Genomic DNA, 22,601 nt, shown 5'->3' with positions numbered 1-22,601 from the left:
CATTGTTTATGCATATTATAGGAAAGTACGGCCGAGAAATTTATGAGGAATTAGATGTTGCCGACTCAGAAAAATCGAATTTTGAAGTTTTGTGCAAAAAATTTAGTGATTATTGTGATCCACAAAAAAATATAAATTACGAAAGACATATGTTTTTTGAAACGTATCAGAATGACATGACTTTTGATAAGTTTTTAGGGGTGTTAAAAGTTAAAAGCAAAAATTGTAGTTTTGATTGTTTAAAAAATAGCCTTATATTAACGCAACTTATTCGTGGATTAAAAGATGTACAAATGAGGGAAAAGCTACTGGCAAAAACTTCGTTAAATTTAGAAGAGGCGGTAACTTGGTGTCGAGCGGCAGAGCGAGCGGGCCAGCAAGCGGCGGGCTGCAGTGTGCAGCATGCGACGAGCGGCGGCGGCGCGGTGGAGCGCTTGTGGCGCGACGGGGCGCGGGCGGCGGCTGCGCCCGCGGCGCGGGGCCGGTGGCGCGGCGGCCGCGGCGCCCGCGGAGGACAAGTGCGACGCGCGTTTCAACACCAAGCGCCACGACAATATTACTCAAATAATGTTTGCAATAGGTGTGACTTAAGGCATAGCGTGAGTGACCGGTGTCCGGCTTCGGGAATTTCGTGTTATCGGTGTGACAGGATTGGACATTTCGCGAAGTGTTGCCGTGTGCGACCTGTGCAGTCGCAAGTCCACGAGGTGGTCGGCGGTGATGGCGGAGACGAGGACGGTGATGTAAACGAGGACTTTGGTGAGCTTATTTTGTACAATATTAATATTGACGCGGCCGAGTGTACCGAGTCGTGGACGGAAATGATTAGCGTGGATGGCGTGGATATAGACTTTAAATTGGACAGTGGTGCGGCCGCTACGGTAATGTCATTGAAGGCATATATAAATGCAGGTTTTAATACGAGAAACTTAAAGAAGTGTGACACTGTACTAAGACAAATCGACAAACAACGATTGCCGGTAGAAGGCTATTTTAATGCGTCATTGATATGTAATAATAGGACAATTATACAAAAGGTTTATGTTTTGCGAGTGAATTGTAATAATTTGCTAGGATTAAAAGCATGTATCAATTTGAATCTTATTGTCCGAACAAGTGATTCTACTAATGGTAATTTGAAAATTAATGCGGTTAATATTGATGAGTCGGTATTTGAAGGCATAGGTTGTTTGCCAACAGTATGTAAAATAGAATTAGATAAGTCTGTACCGCCGGTTGTTGCTTGTTCGCGGAAAATACCCCTGAAATTGCGTCCTCGTTTAAAGGAAGAACTCGATAATATGGTCAAGTTGGGTGTAATTGTTAGGGAGGATGGTCCCACAGACTGGGTTTCAAACATAGTGGCAGTGGAAAAACCAGATAATAAACTTCGTATATGTTTAGATCCTAAATATCTAAACAAGGCAGTAAAACGAAGTCACTTTTTACTTCCTACTCTGGAGGAGATAACCAGTAATCTCTCGGGGGCTAAGTTTTTCTCTAAATGTGATGCTAAAAATGGCTTCTGGATGTTACGTTTAGATGAGGAAAGTTCGAAGCTTTGTACGTTTTCAACTCCTGAGGGTAGATTTAGGTATATTAGAATGCCCTTCGGAATTAATTGTGCACCTGAAATCTTTCATAATGAAATGGCAAAATTATTTAAAATGGAGGGGGTAGAGGTTTACTGTGATGACCTTCTGATCTGGGGAAAAACTGAGCAGGAACATGATAGTCGACTGAAGGAGGTCATGAGGCGGGCGTTGCTAAATGGGGTCAAATTTAATAAGAATAAATGCGTATTCAAGGTGTCTGAAATTATTTTTTTAGGTCACTGTTTTAATGCTGATGGTATGAAACCAGACAATAGTCGGGTTAAGGCAATAATTAACTTGCCAAAACCGACTGATAAAAAAGACCTCGAGCGGTTTCTGGGAGTTACTAATTATCTTTCGAGATTCATTCCTCACTATTCAGACATATCGGCTCCGTTGCGTGGTCTATTGGCAAAAAATGTTCAATTTGAATGGCTCCATATTCATGACAACGCGTTCAAAGAATTAAAATCTAAAATAAGTAGTAGTCCGGTATTAGCATACTATTCGCCGCATGAAGCAGTATGCGTGTCGGTAGATGCGAGTTCGCGAGGCCTGGGCGCTTGTTTGATGCAGGGCGGGCGGCCCGTCGCCTATGCGGCGCGGACGCTCGCGCCTGCGGAGACGCGCTGGGCGCAAATCGAAAAAGAGCTGCTAGCTGTGGTTTTTGGGTGCACTCGATTTCACCAATACATTTATGGACATAGTGTGATTACTGTGGAAAGCGACCATAAGCCGCTGGAAGCTATCATGAGGAAACCACTTAACGAAACGCCGGCCCGCCTCCAGCGCATGCTTTTAAAATTACAGTGTTATAACATTGATCTCCGCTATAAGCCCGGAAAGGAGATGTTTATTGCGGACACATTGTCGAGAGCGCCTAGCGAGGCGGGCGTCGATAGTGATGTGTGCAAGGATGTGGTTGTGCACGTTAACATGTTATATAATAATGTGGAGGCGACACCAGAAATGCTAGGTAAAATAAAAGAGGACACGATGAGGGACCCCGTCCTGACGGCGATTTCTGAATACTATCAAAACGGGTGGCCCGATAACAAAAGAGAAGTCAAGGACATCGTAAAGCCATACTGGGACGTGCATGACGAGCTTCACGATGTAAATGGTATTTTATTTAGAAATGAGAGAATTGTAATACCGGCAACTTTGCGCAAAGAGATGGTGCGTCGAGTTCATGAGGGCCACCTGGGGGTGGACAAATGCCAGAGGCGAGCGCGCGGAGTGATGTGGTGGCCCGGCATGGCGCGGGACGTGGAGCGCGCCGTGCTGGCGTGCGAGACGTGCCAGCGGCACCGCGCGGCGCCAGCGCGCGAGCCGCTGCAGCCGCACGAGGTGCCCGAGCGCCCGTGGCAGGTACTAGCGGGTGATATTTTTGAGTTTAAAGGCAAACAGTTTTTACTGGTGGTAGATTATTTTTCAAAATTTGTTGAAATTAGCTGTTTACATAACTTACAAAGTGGTACTGTAATTGAATGACTCAAACAAATGTTTAGTCGGCATGGGATACCAGAAAAATTTGTCACCGATAACGGGACACAATTTACATCTATGGAGTTTAAAGAGTTTTGTAAACAATGGGAATTTGCTCATGTCACCAGTTCACCTTTGTACCCGAGGTCCAACGGGCTCTCGGAACGGAATGTACGCACAATAAAAGGATTAATGACAAAAGCACATGAAACGGGGAGTGATTGGTACCTCGGCTTACTAAATTTCAGAAATTCACCTGTAACAGGAGAAACGTACTCTCCGGCTCAACTATTAATGAGTCGAAGTTTGAAAACACGTTTACCAGTAACGGATGCATTATTGAAACCGCGCACGATTGATCGTCGTTTATTTAAAGAAGAGCGATTAGCAAGGATAAATAAATATAAAGCAAATTATGATCAGGGGACTAAGGCCTTACAAAAATTAAAACCAAACGATACGGTACGCGTGAAGCAAAATAAAGAGTGGGTAAAGTCACAAATAGTTGGCCAAGCTCAAGACGGTCGTTCGTACTGGCTACGGACGAATGATGGTCGAGTTTACAGAAGGAACCGTCAGCACATATTGAAAGTTCCAGACCCAACCAGCGAATTTGCTGCTCGTAGTTGTCCTAGCACTGACCATAGGCGGGGTTATTTGGACTGGGACCAGTTTCAGGGTCCGGGAGAGCTGGCGACAGGTGCTGCAACCACCAGGTCCGATCCGCAACCCTCGACTTCGGCTAACGGGTATTATATAACTCGAAGTGGCAGAGTAGTACGACCGCCTCAGCGATATTAATTCATTTATTTTCCTTAATGAAACTTTAGCATTATACCTAATATTTACAAACGTGAATTGTACCTATGTTCATTCATTTTATACTTTAAGTTAGTGCTTCACGGTCTAAATTCACGTGTATAATAATTCATATCTATATGTTGATGATATCAAATATGTATATAATTTGGTATACTATAAAAAAAAAAATGTTTCGAAAGCCCAATCGTTTCTTATAATGTAATATTTAACTATATTTAATATCCGTAAAAAAAAAAAACATTCACATGGTTTTGTTAAATAGTTGACTATTTCATTGTTTCTCTAATATTCATGTAAGAGTTTAACATGTATTTATTTTTCTCATTATTAACAAGTATTTAAATTTCGAAATATTGTAGATGGATGCACAATTATTTATGTCGAACGACAATTCGTTCGACAAGTATAACATAATACAACTTTATATTAAAAAAAAAAAGGATAGATAGTAGGTATAGAAAATAATAGGTATGTATACTTATAGCACTTAAGTTTAACTATCATACCAATATATTTTATAAGGTTTATTCTAGTATTAAATTGCATGATAGATTAACAGTAAAGTACGAAGGCTTTTGTTTAGGCATTGTATATAAGAAGGGAGATGTAGTGGGTATGCTTATAAAATAATGTGGGTACTTGGGGTAATGCATGACATTGAATAAATCAGTCTTACGCCATCAGCTGTTTAATTTGGTTCTTGTCCTATACTACAATCACTATTTCACTCATGTTTTATTAAGGTATTCTAACAATTAAGTTTAATTACCGCAATAAATCAAAACGAAAGAAATTTCAATTAAATAATACCTACGGAAATAATGAAGTAACGAACATCAATTGACAGTTCAATCGACAACTTTTTTTTGGAAAAAAAAAAACTTTGTAAGATACGGTCCGAATTGCGGATACAACTAATTGTCAAGTATAGTAGATATCGTTAAAAGTAGAATTATTTACTTTGCGTAACAATTGCGTATTTTTTTAAGTTCAAATACGTAAAATATGGTTTTTTTATTAAATTTTTATTTCAATTAATTATTACGATTGAGGACTAGTAGGGTGTTTTGGAACTATACGGTCTGACTTATTTCGGGGGTCTAATATCAACCGTCAATATACCGTTGAATTACGTATCTTATTTTTGTCTCTTTCTTTTTGCTAATGACGTGAAAGGGACAAAGACAATAGAATCCAAATATTTCGAACTTGTATCAGGCCCTGCACGTGAAATGACATTCGAATATAAAGGTTACTTGAATGTTATTTTGTCTCACTCGGTGAGCAAAATGCGATTTTGCAAACTGTTTTTAAGCAGAAAATTACCCTTGTTCCAGCTGCTGACGTGAAAAATAAATTTGATTTGTTTTTCATGTTTTGATTTTTGCGTTTATTGTTGCAGATTGTATGCTAAACGTCTGTTCACGGAGAATTAATTTACCTGTGTTTAGCGTTGTTTGAAGTAACCTAGTTCTTATAGAAACAGGAATATCAAAAAAAAAGTACAAATATAGTTAGTGGTGATATTGAATACCTATAAAAAAGAGCTCATCTCTTTTTTATAGGTATGACCACAATACAGAGAACGTATGAACGGGAAAATCACCACTAATGTTTCCACTTAGCCGACCATATTAACAGTTAAACGGATAATCTATACATACCTGCCCCTTGTTTCTTTCTGCACAGTTTTCTTCCCCACTCCCTTTCCTTTAATCCTCTTTGTTGCATCGTCTGGTTTACTGATGTCATCGTTTTCCCTCTTATGTTTCTCTCCTGCTTTCTTGTCTTCTTTGTCCCTCTTATTTTTATGTCCCGCTTTCTTCTCTAATTTGTCTCCCTCACCTGACTGTCCCGCTTTCTTCTCTATATTGTCTCCCTCATCTATCTGTCCGGTATTTTTGTCTTCTTTGTCCCTATCATCTTTATGTCCTACTTTCTTGCCTTCTTTGTCCCTCTCATCTTGTTGTTCTACTTTCTTGCCTTCTTTGTCCCTATCATCTTTATGTCCTACTTTCTTGCCTTCTTTGTGTCCCGCTTTCTTGTCTTCTTTGTCCCTTTCATGTTTCTGACCTGCTTTCTCACTGTCCTTATCTGTCTTAGCTTTGTTTGTATTTTGGTTCTTTTTCGCTTGTACATCAATACCTGAATCCTCATTATCAGAAACGTTATTTTTTTCTGAAGATTTTTTAGATTTCATTTCTCTTTTATCTGAGACTTCGAATCTGATTTCTTCAAGTTCTTTCCTAATGTTTTCGTCCATTATTTCCTTTTCTCGTACCAAATCCCCTTCGGACTGTGGGTCTTGGAACTCTGGGGTCGCGGTCCACCCTGGTGGAGTTCCAAGCCAGATGATGTCACTGCTGATGTCAGACAGGGACTTGAGAGACCGCGATGCCCTACACATGGCACATGGCATGGCTGGGGGTAAACACCAGTCTTCCACTCTGTGTAACAAACGATAAGTGTTGCAAAATGTTTCATTTTATAACATTTCTTAGTCTAACCCTTTGAACGCCACGCCTATCGTGTGTCAAAGGGTTAACAACGTAACAAAATTGAGAATTAAACGATGTGAAAATAAAACGAGAAGACCGAAAACTTCTATATTCTCCTAAGGCCCACCGTCCTATACATAGTACAAATTAAGGCTGCGATTCGACGCAAGCTGTGCAAGGATGGGTTTGTCATAAATTAATACTAGAACTTTATTTACGTATTCTCGTTTAGCGCCACTACAGTGGAAGCAGCTGAGCAGAGCGAGGTGTTTGTACATACAAAACAAGCGATGGAAATAGTATTTATGCAACCGTTGTCATAGAGACATAATAAAAACCGGCCAAGAGCATGTCGGGCCATGCTCAGAGTAGGGTTCCGTAGTTACTCTTCCGTCACAATAAGCTAAACTGGAACTTAAAGTATGGTACATTGTTAACCAAGGGATGAACTGTGGGTGTACGTCTTTTTACTATGAAGGGGAAACTTTTTGCGATAACTCAAAAACAGATAAACTGATCATATCCGCTATAGTTTTCATTTAATGTCTTTCTTAAACTCTATTTCCAAGATTTTTTTCATATTTTTTGGACCTATGGTTCAAAAGTTAGAGGGGGGTGGGGGACATTTTTTTTTTCTTTCGGAGCAATTATCTTCGAATATATTCACTTTATCAAGAAATGTTTGTTGAAGACCCCTATTAGTTTTGAAAGACCTTTCCAACGATATCCCACACTGTAGGGTTGAAGCAAAAAAAAAATTTTCACCCCCACTTTACGTGTAGGGGAAGTACCCTAAAAAAAATTAAATTTTTAGATTTTATTGTACGACTTGGTCGGCTTTATTGATTTATATATCCATGCCAAATTTCAGCTTTCTAGCACTAACGACCACGAAGCAAAGCCTCGGACAGACAGACAGACGGACATGGCGAAACTATAAGGGTTCCTAGTTGACTACGGAACCCTAAAAGTACATAGAGTGCTCACTGTATACATCAGTTTTGGTACCAAAACGCTTATTATTTTCGTAGTCGACATCTAGCGTCGAGTAGCGGAACTCTCAGTACTGCTACTCGACACTAGATGTAGACTACGAAAATAATAGTATTTTTGGTAACAAAATCGTTGTATGGAGTGACCACTCTTGGTCTTCTTAATTTTATTTGTCGTTGTATAGGGGTAAAAAAAGTCGAGTGGCTTGAGCACAATGTGAGCCGGAGCCGTAGGCGTCGGAATTGGAAATAAATACGCCATGAGCATACAATATTTTTCCTATGAGTCAACAAAAATAATATGTTAACTAGTATAATCATATAGGTGGGAGAAGAACTTTATAGCGTCACTCGTTGCCATGGTTACGATTAGTTGTGCAGGGGACAAAAGTTCATTGAAATACTGATTTTATGGTGCTTAAATGTATTAAACTTGCGTTTTTGTGGTCGTTATAACCAATGTCCATAATGGGCCCCCTACTAAGCATGTTAATAGAACGGCATACAACATCTCTTCAAACAAACTGTGCCACTGTTGTCCCTTGGACAACGGGACAGGATAACAAAACAAAAAAAGTTGATTCACCCAGGTAAACAAACCAAAAGTATGCAGCTAAGATACGCGAGCATACCTTCTTACGCGTCCGACCCGACCGACCGGCTGGTCAGCGACACCTCGTAACTCATGAGGCCCTGGTACTTGATCTTTGCTAAATTTGGACAGTTTTTTCTCGATTTTGGCCACAGTAGCCTATGGACACTAACAAGCAACGCTATGCGGTCTTCGTAGTCTATGGGTGTTGCTATATTACGGGTGTCACATGCGCGTATCTGACTTATGTAGCAATGGTTTCTACTATGCAACCAAATGAATATTTTGTAAGTTAACAACAATGCACTTAGTTTGAAACTATATTATGTTGATTTTGTTAGGTTGGTAGCCATTAATCGCAACTTTATAGCGATTTCACAGCGCAAGTGCTGTTATGAGGAATAGACAATATAGACTTTTCTACAAATCTTTAATCTATGTTCTAATATTCGTGTTCATGAATGTATGAATGACAAATAATAATATAAATAAATATTGTTAAAAATTGTTTTTTTGTTTTTTTTTACTATTTTTTTTGTTTGATTTATAGCTGATTAATACATGCAGTCATATCACATAAATATTTGACGACCAGTTTGGCCCAGTGGGTAGTGACCCTGCCTACGAAGCCGATGGTCCCGGGTTCAAATCCTGGTAAGGGCATTTATTCGTGTGATGAGCATGGATATTTGTTCCTGAGTCATGGGTGTTTTCTATGTATTTAAGTATTTATAAATATTTATATATTATATATATCGTTGTCTAAGTACCCTCAACACAAGCCTTATTGAGCTTACTGTGGGACTTAGTCAATTTGTGTACTAATGTCCTATAATATTTTTATTTTATTTTTTTTTTATTTAATTATATTTTCACCTCAGCAGCTCGAACAAGCCTTTCCTCACAGGGAGTGAGACAAGCTTTCGTCATAATGATGATGCCTTTCATTCATGAATGTAAATAAATGTGGTTAACTTTACTTTATGTTGATTTTTTTAAACCTTTAATTATTTATTTATTATTTATTTATTTATTTAATATGTTCTCACTACTGAGGTGAAAAGTTTGATGTGTCACACGAGAGCAAAGTTACTTTACAGCTCGTGTTTTTGAGTCCCGAGTAAGCGAAAGATTTTATAATTGAGTTTATCGTAATGTTGGTCATTATTTACGGATTTTGAAGGCATCATAGAGGGTTTATGACATATGTGTAGATAAAAACATTAAAAAGCTTCGATCCCGCCTCTCTGCACCCCGCTCACATATTTATTTAGAATGCTTCACACCCTCGCTACGCCTCGCACCACTTAGCTACCTCGCACAGCTCCGGCGGCAGCTTAAGATCGATGAAATTTAAATAATTTTCAATTGTAATACAGTTATATTTTCATCACACCAACTGGTAAAGACCCTCTAGATTGTTCAAAAACGAATGAGAAAGTTGCATTTTATCCACATGTGGGGCAAAGTAATCGGATGCAAATTTTGAATTGTTTCCTTATGTTTGCTGGTAGAATTGACTTTTAAATGACGATTTTTTATTACGTTCATTTGGATTTCATTTCATTTGAATTTTTTCGTATTTCATAGTTAGTAGTTTCCTCGTGTTGGTGTGTTGAAAAATTGTGTTTCACCCGGAGGCAAAGTTTGTTTAACCCTCGTGCATTGAAACCCTCGCAAAGATTCCACTTCTCGAACGACTCGCTACGCTCGTGGTTTAATTTTGGAATCTTTCGCTTAGTTAGTTAGTGCTTCTGGGCATTTTCCGCAAATCGACAACCATTGTGCCTATTTTGCGTGAAACGAGGTAGCGCTACTCTAACCACCCTCTTCGCTTGCTCGGGTATCAATATTAGCACGAGCGGTTAAACAACAACTTTGCCCCCTTGTAAAACAAATAACTATTGTAACGTGCATGGCAAAATCAATTCTATTCCGTACATCATAGGTTAAATTTTTATTAGCAAATGAGGGTAGTATGACCATACCCGTTGGAGGGGACCGGCGATGGCGGGTATGAGGGGGCGAACACCTCGACCATACCGCAGGGTCTGCCAGAGTTTTCCACTTCCTCTGTGGAGTAGAATCAGTGAACACCGATTTATACCGTGTAGTCTAACTTTGAACAAAATAAAATGGTCATGCTCAGTCGTTTGTTAGTCGTATACCTCGAAATCAAAAATTCCTTGTAGCTTTTCACCTATTCGCGTTTCGCCGCGATCTCATAATTTCTGAACAGATTTTTTTTTGTAGCATGATTTCTGGTCGCCATTTACAATGGTGTATAAGATTCATAGTATATTTACTTCCCTGCCTTTCTTCACTGTAGTCGCTTTTCACCTCGATAGATATTTGTTTATAATGCGTTATTACATATCGCGACATTTCCTTTAAGCACTATACCTCTATAGATTTGTTTTGTAAATGCATTTCGCACTTGTAGTTTATCTCCTGGTTTTGAGTGTGTTATATGTAACCTTAGAGGTAGATTTCCTAAATAACAAATTCTCCAAAGCTAGTTAATGTATTGCTGTAACAATGAGGTCAATAAGCGACCGTATTTTTATTGTATCCCAGTGATATAGCCAATTTTTTTTACGATTAATACAATACAGTACAACAATATGCGACCCAGGTAAAATGCAACAATTTTTTTTGCGGAAAACTAAATAGGCTATTGATAATACACGCTACATCAAAATTAGCTACTGTTGTAAACATCTATTGAAAATATTTGCGGATAACTAAATAGGCTATTGATAATACACGCTACATCAAAATTAGCTACTGTTGTAAACATCTATTGAAAATATTTGCGGCTAACTAAATAGGCTATTGATAATACATTCTACATTAAAATTTGCTACCGTTGTAAAAATCTATTAAAAATATATGCGAGTAACAAAATACACCACCGATATTACACGCTACAGCAAAATACGCTATCACGGTGAAACGCGAATAGGTGAAAAGCTACAAGGATTTTTTGATTTCGAGGTATACGACTAAAGAACGTGCTCAGTGTAGGGTTCCGTAGTTACCATTCTGTCAGAATAGGCTAAACGGGAGCTATTAGTAAGTATCTTAAATGGATGTATATATAAGGGAGTACTTTGCAGCGCTTTATACGTCTTTATACCATGAAGAAGACTTTTCACGATAATTTAACAGCTAAACTGATCATGTCCGCTATAGTTTTCTATTTCTACGATTTGTTTCATATTTTTAGACCTATGGTTCAAAACTTACAGGGGGGAAGGATTTTTTTTCTTTCATATTCATTTTATCAAAAAGTGTTTGTTCAAAATCCCTATTAGTTTTGAAAGATCTTTCCATCAATACTGTACACTGTAGGTATACAAAAATAAATTTAGATTTTATTGTACGACTGTCGGATTTATTAATTTATTCATGCCGAATTGTAGCTTTCTAGCACTAACAAAGCCTCGGACAGACAGACGGACATGGCGAAACTATAAGGGTTCCTAGTTGACGACGGAACCCTAAAAAAAAAGTGGCTATAGTTTGCTATAATTAAATACATATGTATATATTAACATTAGCATTAAGATAAAAATTGTCACTAACACATAATAATGATCCAAGTTGGTCGTGAATAAATAATTTATTATTATTATTATTGGACAGACAGACGGACATGACGAATCTATAAGGGTTCCGTTTTCTGCCATTTGGCTACGGAACCCTAATGAGCGAATCTCGGGTAAAAAAAAAGCGGCCAAGTGCGAGTCGGACTCGCGCATGAAGGGTTCCGTACAATTTAAGACGTATTAAAAAAAAAATCTTCTTACTAGATCTTGTTCAACATTTTACCACTTTGGACACACATTTTACCTACCACTTTGGAAGTGTCTCTCGCGCAAACTATTCAGTTTAGAAAAAAATGATATTAGGAACCTAACTATCATTTTTGAAGACCTATCCATAGATACCTTACACGTATATGTTTGATGAAAAAAATTTTTTTAAAATTTTATGACGTATTAAAAAAAAACTACTCACTAGATCTCGTTCAAAACAATTTTCGGTGGAAGTTTGCATGGTAATGTATATCATATATTTTTTTTAGATTTTTCATTCTGTTATTTTAGAAGTTACAGGGGGGGGGACACACTTTTTTTCACTTTGGAAGGTTCTCTCGCGCAAACTATTCAGTTTAGAAAAAAATGATATTAGAAACATTAATATCATTTTTGAAGACCTATCCATAGATACCCCACACGTATGGGTATGATGAAAAAAATTTTTTTATTTTTATTTCATGACGTATTAAAAAAAAAACTACTTACTAGATCTCGTTCAAACCAATTTTCGGTGGAAGTTTACATGGCAATGTATATCATATATTTTTTTTAGATTTTTCATTCTGTTATTTTAGAAGTTACAGGGGGGGGGACACACTTTTTTCACTTTGGAAGGTTCTCTCGCGCAAACTATTCAGTTTAGAAAAAAATGATATTAGAAACATTAATATCATTTTTGAAGACCTATCCATAGATACCCTACACGTATGGGTATGATGAAAAAAATTTTTTATTTTTATTTCATGACGTATTAAAAAAAAACTACTTACTAGATCTCGTTCAAACCAATTTTCGGTGGAAGTTTACATGGCAATGTATATCATATATTTTTTTTAGATTTTTCATTCTGTTATTTTAGAAGTTACGGGGGGGGGGGGACACACATTTTACCACTTTGGAAGTGTCTCTCGCGCAAACTATTCATTTTAGAGAAAAATGATATAAGAAACCTCAATATCATTTTTGAAGACCTATCCATAGATACCCCACACGTATGGGTTTGATGAAAAAAGATTTTTTGAGTTTCAGTTCTAAGTATGGGGAACCCCTAAAATTTATTGTTTTTTTTCTATTTTTGTGTAAACATCCTAATGCGGTTCATAGAATACATCTACTTACCAAGTTTGAACAGTACAGCTCTTATAGTTTCGGAAAAAAGTGGCTGTGAAAGAATCGGACAGACAGACGGACATGACGAATCTATAAGGGTTCCGTTTTTTGCCATTTGGCTACGGAACCCTAACAAGTGACGACGCGACAGATTTGGTTAACGATAGTGTGTATAGACATAGAAGTTATTGTGGCAAAATAAAGCAATTGAAAAAAAATCAAATATCGACATGTCTATTATCGATGTTACCTTAGCGTTATAGATATTTTTAACATGATACAAAAATCGGTCTGACGATGAACCAATCTAAAACCCATTTAATGACCAACAGCAAGAAGCACGAGGTGACGGTGGATGGGAACATTTTGCAATATGTCGACGAGTATACTTATCTAGGCCAGATAGTCTCCTTCACAGATCGCCAGGACAAGATCAGGAAGAAGATCAAGGAGGAAGGATCAGGAGGATTGATAGAAGGATCGAAAACGCCTGGCGGAGCTTTTGGTCTATGAAGGAACTCATGAAAGGTAAACTCCCAATTGCACTAAAGCGCAAGCTCGTCGACTTAATCTTACCCATCCTCACCTATTGTGCCCAAAACTAGTCATTAACTGAGGCGCAAAAATCACGGCTCAAGGTTTGTCAAAGGACAATGGAGCGGAGTATCCTGGGTATCCGAAGATCTGACAGGGTGAGGAACACAGAGCTTTGCTCCAAAACCCGTGTCGTCGATGTTGGGATGAAGACCGCCAGGCTTAAGTGGGACTGGGCTGGACATGTCTGCCGGATAAATGATGACAGATGGACTAAAATAGCCACTAGCTGGCATCCCCGCTGTAGTCGTGGCAGAGGCAGACCGAGAAAAAGATGGCGGGACGACTTGGATGCGTTTCAGCGGGACTGGCGGGACCTTGCTCAGCACAGGGAGGATTGGAAAGCTAGAGGGGAGGCCTTTGCCCAGCAGTGGGACACACAAATAGGCTAATAAAATAAAATAAAATAGCTACCGCGAAATACACAACACGTTCGATATCTTCTTTGATACACCCATTGGTAGTTTTCTTATTTTATTTGCACTGTACGTTTTTATTTTAAGATACTTAATATACGTAATAAATACTCATAAAATATAGTCGGATTTGTAATTGATTTTCATTCTTGAAATTTCCCGATAAATTACATCAAGTAGAATTTACATACTTTAATTATTAATCTATGATGTTATTATTTGTCGATGTTTCATTTTCTCAAGCACTCGGTTTTGCCACAAAAACTTCTGTCTGTTTGATGTATTTAGCAGAAAAATTACTAGATTTAAAGATATAATTTTGACATGACAATACCTTTGACAGCGAGAAATAGATCGATGGATTCTAGCGACGCGCGACGCGAACTCGGCGGCGCTGCAACTGAATCAAAAACATATGTAAAATATTTCTACGCCGATACATGCCGGCAGAATATGCTGTACACCTTCTATGTATTCCTTCTAAACCATACTTTTAGAAATCAGTTATTGAAATTGAAATGAGTTTTTGGAAAAAATATTTTTTTATTGTACAAGCTATTATCGCTGACTGTACTTTTTTTGCACAGGCAACTAATACTCATCGAGACAATTCTGGAAACCCCAAAAACATTTAGGTTGCGTTGTTTTATCACAGAGTTCCTATGGCCACGTCACTGTCTCCATCATCAGATCAGCTCGATGGTACCATAATATTGCATTGTCACCCGACTTACATAATTATGTATGCAAATTTTCAGCTCAATCGAAAACCGGGAAGTGGGTCAAATTTAGCTTTCGAGATTTGACCCGCATAAACACATACTAACAAGGTGAGTTATATAAAAAAACTTGTGAATGATACAACAGAGCCCCTAGTGTACATTTATTCGATAGTGAAACATGACGTACGCGTTTGCGTTAAGTCTCATTTTGTATGGGATTTTGAGTTTCCAAAACGTCCCGCTGAGACTTAACGCAAACGCGTACGTCACGTCACGCTATCGAATAAATTTACACTAGGGGTACAGATTATGTAAAAATCGGTTGTCCACTATCATCTTGATCACATTGTTGTTTCTGTGTTTTTATGTCAAATACATTTGTATTTCTACTACAACTGGGTCAAAAATTTTTTCGTTCAAATATCAAATATCAAACATTTATTCAGCAAATAGGTCACAGGGGCACTTTTACATTTACGTTGTCTTATTTTTCGTCCCCGAAAAATGTGACTTTTTGTATGAGATGAAATTTAGATATTAATTTTTCTCGTGGTAAATGTAATCTACAGTCAAAAAGACATGCAATAGCACTTGTCTTTTGTATTTATTTGATAAAATACAGAAATACAAGCGTGACAGAGTCGTCCAAATCCAAAACAGGACCACGAAAATAATTTCGACCTACTTACTGGTTTCAGTGGGTGGAGGTCTCGGTGCCTTGAAACCGGACGGGCCCGCCTTCGATGTATTCTCGCCTATTAACAAATAAACACAATAAGTTTTCGGCAAAAAAATATTTTTCAATACAAGTTTTTATCGCTTTAAATTAAAAAAAATATATATATATCAGAGCAGCTCCATGTCCTAATAATATTGCATAATCATCCGATTTACATATAAATGAAAAATTTCAGCTCAATCGGAAATCGGCAAGTGGGTCAAAATTATCTTCTAAGATTTGACCCACCCCAACATACTAACAGGGTAAGTTCTTCTTCTTCTTTTGACAAAATTTTTAATTTTTGATCTGTATTTGTTTTCCACAGGCAACTAATACTCATCAAGGCAATTCTAAAAACTCCAAACACAATTAGGTTGCATTGTTTCATCATGGAGTTTACATTTCCACTTCCTTTCTCCATCCTCAGATCAGCTCGATGGTACCATAATATTACAATGTCACCCGACTAAAGTTGTACATTATATTCCATATTGTGACAAATGCATGTTCTATGTGTATTTTTTACTGTAAGAGCCTTAACACATTCACTGCCGGGAACCCCACTGGTGGGCGCTCGTGAACTTTGTTCAGATGCCGGACAACCCGCTGGGCGGGTTGTTTTGTACGCAGCTATAGACCACCGGTTTCTGGGGTAGTGCGCCGTTTTTTGTCTGGCAGTCATCTCAGAATGACCATCTTTAAAAAAATAAAAAAAAACACATTTTCAAAACGTTCTCAAAATGTCTAAAGTTCAAATCAACGTGGTGTCACAATGCTTTGGTTTCATTGCACCTTAATTTCATTTCACCCATTTACCATAATTTCTGGAGATCGAAACGGAATAATATTAAAATGTCAGAATCTCAGAAAGTCTAACTTTTTTCTCAAAAAAGCACATTCCCAAAATGACCTGAATCTCATATAACATGCATTAATGAGTACTATTTTACCCCATATGATATGATATTATCTTTAGTTCCATTCGACCGTTAAAATAATATTGTTAATACGATAAAGGTTTTAAGAATGGATTTTAGATATAGCTAAACTTAATATATTTAAAAAAAGAAGTCCGTCGGAAATTCGTCATTTGACGAAAGATACTTTGAAAAAGTCGTTATGACATTTGGCCATTTTAAAAAAGGGCACAATTAATATTAAAAGGCATTCTGGGACTAAGTTGTTTTGAAATTTAGGACATATGATATTTAATTGCAACCAAAACCACACAATACCCATACATAATTACACACAAACAAGACATAAAACTACTTATGTTATTTGTTATTTATATATATTACGTACACACAACACGTTGTTCCCTACCCTTCATTTCAATGAACATTGACAACGGGGTTCAGGGGACACACCGCACAAATTGACAAGGGGGTTCACGGGACACACCATAAACATTGACAACTAGGTTCAGGGGACCCACCACACACCATAAACATTGACAACGGGGTTCAGGGGACACACCGCACAAATTGACAAGGGGGTTCACGGGACACACCATAAACATTGACAACTGGGTTCAGGGGACACACCACACACCATAAACATTGACAACGGGGTTCAGGGGACACACCACACACCATAAACATTGACAACGGGTTTCAGGGGACACACCACACAAATTGACAACGGGGTTCACGGGACACACCATAAACATTGACAACGGGGTTCAGAGGCGACACCACACACATTGATCTTTAGTAGACCTCTGAGACGCTTTTCCGCACAAACACAGATCCCAATTTAAATCCAGGATATAGGCGCTTAACACACTGGATCTGATTCGCACGTCGGTCCGATGTGCGAGCGGGATATCGCTATAATACACGCATAGCGTTGTCTCGCTCAATCATCGGAGCGACATGCGAATCGAATCTAGTGTGCTAAGCGTCAGAGAAAATGCCCCTTCGTTTGATTTTTTCAATTTTATTAATATTATTTGAATTAGAAGCGAAAAGCCAATTCCATACAATTTTTTAAATTCTCCTAACTCTTATAATAGTTATAATTATCTTCTTCTTCCTCGCGTTGTCCCGGCATTTGCCACGGCTCTTGGGAGCCTGGGGTCCGCTTGACAATTAATCCCCAGAGTTGGCGTTTACAAAAGCGACTGCTATCTCACCTTTCAAGCCAGAGGATAAACTAGGCCTCGTTGGGATTAGTCCGGTTTACTCACGATGTTTTCCTTCACCGAAAAACGACTTGTAAATATCAAATGACATTTCGTACATAAGTTCCGTAAAACTCATTGGTACGAGCCGGGGTTTGCACTCTTGAGCTCCGGATTGCAAGTCGCATGCTCTTACCGCTAGGCCACCAGCGCTTTTGTTATAATTATCAAAAACATACATACATACATATAATCACGCCTATTTCCCGAAGGGGTAGGCAGAGACCACGGATTTCCACTTGCTACGATCCTGACATACCTCTTTCGCTTCCTTCACTTTCATGACATTCCTCATACACGCTCGCCGGTTTAGGGTGCTCTTGACCTGGCCTTTCAGGATTTCCCCGATTTGATCAGAGAAAGTCCGCCGAGGTCTACCCCTTCCAGCTCCCTCCTCTACTTCTCCCTTATACACTCTCTTTGTTAACCTTCTTTCTCTCATTCTTTCCACGTGTCCAAACTAGGGCTCCCGGTATCCGTGTTATACGCCGAAACGGATACCCGTGTTCTTAAGCCCGGCGGTGCTAAGAACACGGTTTAAACGGAACCGCCGGGATCCGGATCCGTCTCCAAGAACCGTTCCCAAGAAACGTTTCTCAGATACGTATCTCCGTTTAAACGTGTACTTAAGACCGGCCCGAACGGATCCGAAACAGTTTGAGCCAATGCTTACAAGGTCTACTATTGAATGTTGACTTCAGATGAATTTGTTAGGCGTAAATTTTTTTTTAATTGTTTCTAACTGGGTGGATATTACATATTTAGCCAACTATACTATATATAAATCGAAGTAGGTGTCCCTATTCTATATTGTCTATTATTTTTAATTTTAAACCTATTCGGCCCTAGTTTAGAATCTTATTTTTATAGTATTACTGTTTTTAACCTAATATCATTACATATTATATTTCAATGAAAGAAACACATTTTATATATACTGGTGTAATAGTTTCGTGAAGAATATGTATTCAGACAAATACTACCTATATTAGTTAAAAATAACAGTTAAGAAAATAATTATTAATTACTTTGTGGTTATTTTTATCAATTTACTGCTATGCGAAAACAACAAATCTGCCAATGATGCAAAAAAAATACACACACAAGCGGCATTCGAAACGAAGAATTTCACGCGATAACCTTAAAGACTCATGCTACCTTTCTTACCTTTCGATTATATTGTTTAATACATTAAGATAGATCTCAAAATTGGCAATCATTCATATTCACTTGGGACACTTTCAGTTTGCCGCCCGGTGGCGTTCCATTCACTAGATTCTTAGAACGTATTGTTTTTCGAAGACCCTATTGTACGATATCGCCAAAACAAATAGGTTCCCAAACAATTATCAGAACTGTCACAACCAATTATGAGCTTTATGTCCTTGTAATAAGGTAAACATATCTGCATATATTAAAATTGTAACAGATGCAGCGGCAAAAATTAAAGTAAATGTATCCCATTGTTTTGTAGCCGCACCACACTAAAAGGCATTTTTCTATGACGAGAGTGAGAGCTACAAGATGTTATTACTTAGGTATATATTTGATTGTAATTTGTTTTCAAATTAATCTTAATACTAGCATTTGATTGTTTTTTAATAATTGTTTTAAGATATTGCATTTTTTAATTTTTACGAATATCATTTTGATTTCAATTTTATTGTGTAATCATTTAAATAAGTAGTCTACTCGTAGTCGTACTAATGATTAATTTTTTTTTATTAACCTTCCAAACTTTGTGTTCTAAGATATTACCTATATTTTTTACATACGTTCCCCAAGATGACCTATTTTTGAAATACAACTATTTATGTTATTGTTTGTTATTGATTATGCACTACATTTAACGAAATCTATTGATATCATTTGTTTATATACTTATACATTTTTGTTTTAAACGATATTCGATGGAATTAAGTAAATAATTTTAGTAAATATTGTCAATTTTGAGCCTTTGTTTGACTTCTGTTATATCTAATCTACCTACTGAACTCGACCGATCCTATAAAAAAAAATAACATTACCTATTCCTAAAAAGGCTTTTTCATTTCTCATGGTTTGAAAGTGGGTCGTTGTTTTTCTAAGAAGTGTGCAGAAAATGTACGTTTCTGCACTAGCGTCTTTTTTTCGTAGTTGGTTTTTTTTTACGATAAGCAATTAAACTTTAATTTTAAACGGATTTGTTGTACAATTTCCATTCTGATATTTAACTTCTTATTCTATAAATAACGATACCCTAAGTAAGTACCCTCAAGAAAGACTATAAAAGTTAATAATATGTACTTAGTTATATATTTTTAAACACATGTATCTTACTTTCCTTGTATTCCAAATGAAAATTAGAGTTGAGAGTGAAAATTAACTCAGATGAAAGGCACCATTTCAGCCTCGGACTATTGGCGATGTGAAAAACAGTATGAGTCTTATGTTAGATTTTTTTTTCCAGTTTGATTGTTAACATTTGAATCCCTCACTTTGATTAGAGTCCCTCGCTAGGCTTGGAGTTTTACTGTAAAATTCTTCGTTTCGTTTAGGATTTAATTTACACCCACGCCGTAAATATGTCTTTTTACTCCCTTGTGACACAAACTACTAAAGACTACAAGAATTACATAATAAAAATACAAACATAGTTAGGTTGTCTATGATTTTTAGTAATATTTATATTGACTCCACCATTGCGCATTATGGTAATTCTGATTTTGACATTTATTGCTTTAAGCTAAAAGGGCCATCTTATATTTATTAGTACACTTAAACGTATAAAGTTCATTTTATATGATAATAATATGTAAAACTTTTCGTAAATTCAAAATTAATTACAATACAATTTATAAGTACATTTATTATTGGCAGATCATTATACAAATGATAATTTAATAATTTTTACATGGTTTACTATAATAAGACAAAGATGTCAGGCTCACGTCAGTTAAAAAATAAAAATATATACCTATTTCATATTGACCGAATGTATATTCAACAAAACTCACACATACATTGTAAGATGATTGACAATTGATTGAATTTTTACCACATAGATACCCCAATAGGACTTATATCTACAGATTATTAAAAATATAACTGTTTAAAATGTTCAGTTGGTAAAAAGAATACCAGATCAAGCACTTGGCAGATTTTATCGTGTACAGTCTTTATTGATTTTATTTTTTATTACTAGCACTTTATATTTATTGCTATCAAGTTATATAATAAACAATAAAGTTTTAGTATTTGAACTTTTATATAAAATACTACTATGGTAGCACTATACAGTATTTCTAATTTTCTACTCGTACTTATTGCAACTTAAAACATTGCAAGCAAAAACTAACAGAGGACCTACCGCGAACCACGTTCGTCGTGTTGCCTCTCTGTCGCACTTATAAAATTTTACGTAAGTGTGACGGGGCGGCAACACGTCGAACGTGGTTCGCGGTAGGCCCTCTGCTCAGAAAACGGTTTTGCAAATAAACCGTTTATTGAATTTCGACTCTATGAACCACGGAATAAGGTTAAATATGGCATAAACGTCATGAATCTTTTGTCTAATAATTTGTAGCTCTTACGTACGCCGGTCCGTTCCTTTGCTACTCGTCAAGGACGTTTCCGGAGCCACGGGTAAATAAGATCCGTTTCTTCGAATACCCGTTTATCCGTGGAAACGGCTCTTAATTATACGTTTCTTAATTACACGTGTGGAACGGGCCAGAAAACCGTTTACTTATTATTCGGAAACGGGTATTCGGAACGTGTAAACGTAACACGGATCCGACCGCGAGCCCTAGTCCAAACCATCTCAACATACCGTTCTCAATTTTTGTCACTACATCTTCGTTCAGTCCACACTTTTCCCTTATCACACTGTTCCTAATTCTATCTTGTAATTTTACACCACACACACTTCTCAACGCTCTCATTTCCACTGCATTCACTTGGCTCTGATGTTTCTTCTGCCATACCCAACTTTCGCTACCATACATAAGTGTAGGCACCAACACCCCTCTATGCACAGCCAACCGTGCTTTTTGCGACACCTTCTGGCTGCTCATAAAAGCGTTGAGTGCCCCATTCACACGATTTCCAGCATTCACTCTCCTTTCAATGTCTTCATCATGTTTACCGTCCCTAGTGAACAAGGTCCCCAGATACACAAACTCTTTCACTTGTTCAACTCTTTCTTGACCAATCAAAACTTCACGGTTTGTCATACTTTCTCCCTTTTCAAATACCATTACTTTCGTCTTGCCCACATTTATTTTCATTCCTTTCCTTTCAAAAGATCTATGCATTCTATCAAAAAATAATAAATAAATCAAAAGACAGGGCAAAACTGTGGTTGATATACATGTGTGTAATATTTCCTATAAGGTAATGTTAATATTCAGAGAGGAAATGGGGACTAGGTTTGTAAAGGAAAAGCAGTCTCCTTTCCTCTTAAAGTTGAAGAAAGTGTACCGATGGTCAATAACAGTCAAGAACTGGACATACACGAGATCGAACATACCGAAAAAGTTAATGGGAGTGAATGAAATCCTGAACGAGTCTAGAGAATCCTGTTCTGACGGGACATAGCCTGCAACAAGGAGACACCAGTAGAATCACGCTGGGGAACAGTGGGGATGATGACCAGAGGTCGGAATTCTCGTGGCAGTTTTAATAGGGTTGTTTCCAATTTTTTGAAACGCTTGTATTACGTTCTATATTAACTAAAAGTTGCCCTAAAATTCGACTTTTATACTAAAAACGGCTTTAAATATGTTAAATTAACAAAATATATTTTGACGGATGCATTCGCGCCCAAAACGCTCTTTGAAAATTGTGTGACGTCACAGTTTACGGTTTGACACATAACTACATACACACGTAGAAGATACGAGCTGTCAACTGACATTTGTCATTTGTTGTTTATCGCCTAACTGTCAACAGTGTCAATCCGAGAGTTGTGACGTCATCAGAATCTTCGAAGACGTTTCGAGTTTGGTCACGTGACGTGTGCTAAAAGATATTTTAAAATCAAAATTTAGAAATATATGGTC

General features: G+C 37.5%; 1 protein-coding gene across 7 annotated transcripts in view; it reads right to left on the bottom strand.

Annotated features, from left to right (window-relative positions):
- Positions 1–22,601, bottom strand: part of LOC133534038 (uncharacterized) — a 36,991-nt gene that overhangs the window by 5,228 nt on the left and 9,162 nt on the right. For 2 of the 7 annotated variants that reach the window (XM_061873132.1, XM_061873130.1), the window contains exons 2-5: positions 22,070–22,138; positions 15,343–15,408; positions 14,266–14,331; positions 9,976–10,060 (exon numbers count right to left, since the gene is read on the bottom strand). In XM_061873132.1, coding sequence (XP_061729116.1) covers positions 9,976–10,060; positions 14,266–14,331; positions 15,343–15,408; positions 22,070–22,138 — 286 coding nt within the window. Of the gene's footprint in view, positions 1–6,160; positions 6,353–9,975; positions 11,843–12,702; positions 18,955–22,069; positions 22,139–22,601 lie in introns of those variants that run through there. The other 5 variants (XM_061873134.1, XM_061873133.1, XR_009801963.1 and 2 more) reach the window with 3 other exon arrangements.

This window comes from Cydia pomonella, unplaced genomic scaffold, assembly GCF_033807575.1.
Source record: "Cydia pomonella isolate Wapato2018A unplaced genomic scaffold, ilCydPomo1 PGA_scaffold_45, whole genome shotgun sequence".
Taxonomy (NCBI): Eukaryota; Metazoa; Arthropoda; class Insecta; order Lepidoptera; family Tortricidae; genus Cydia; species Cydia pomonella.
Note: the sequence above shows the minus strand (reverse complement) of the source record. Positions and strands in the feature narration are given on the sequence as shown.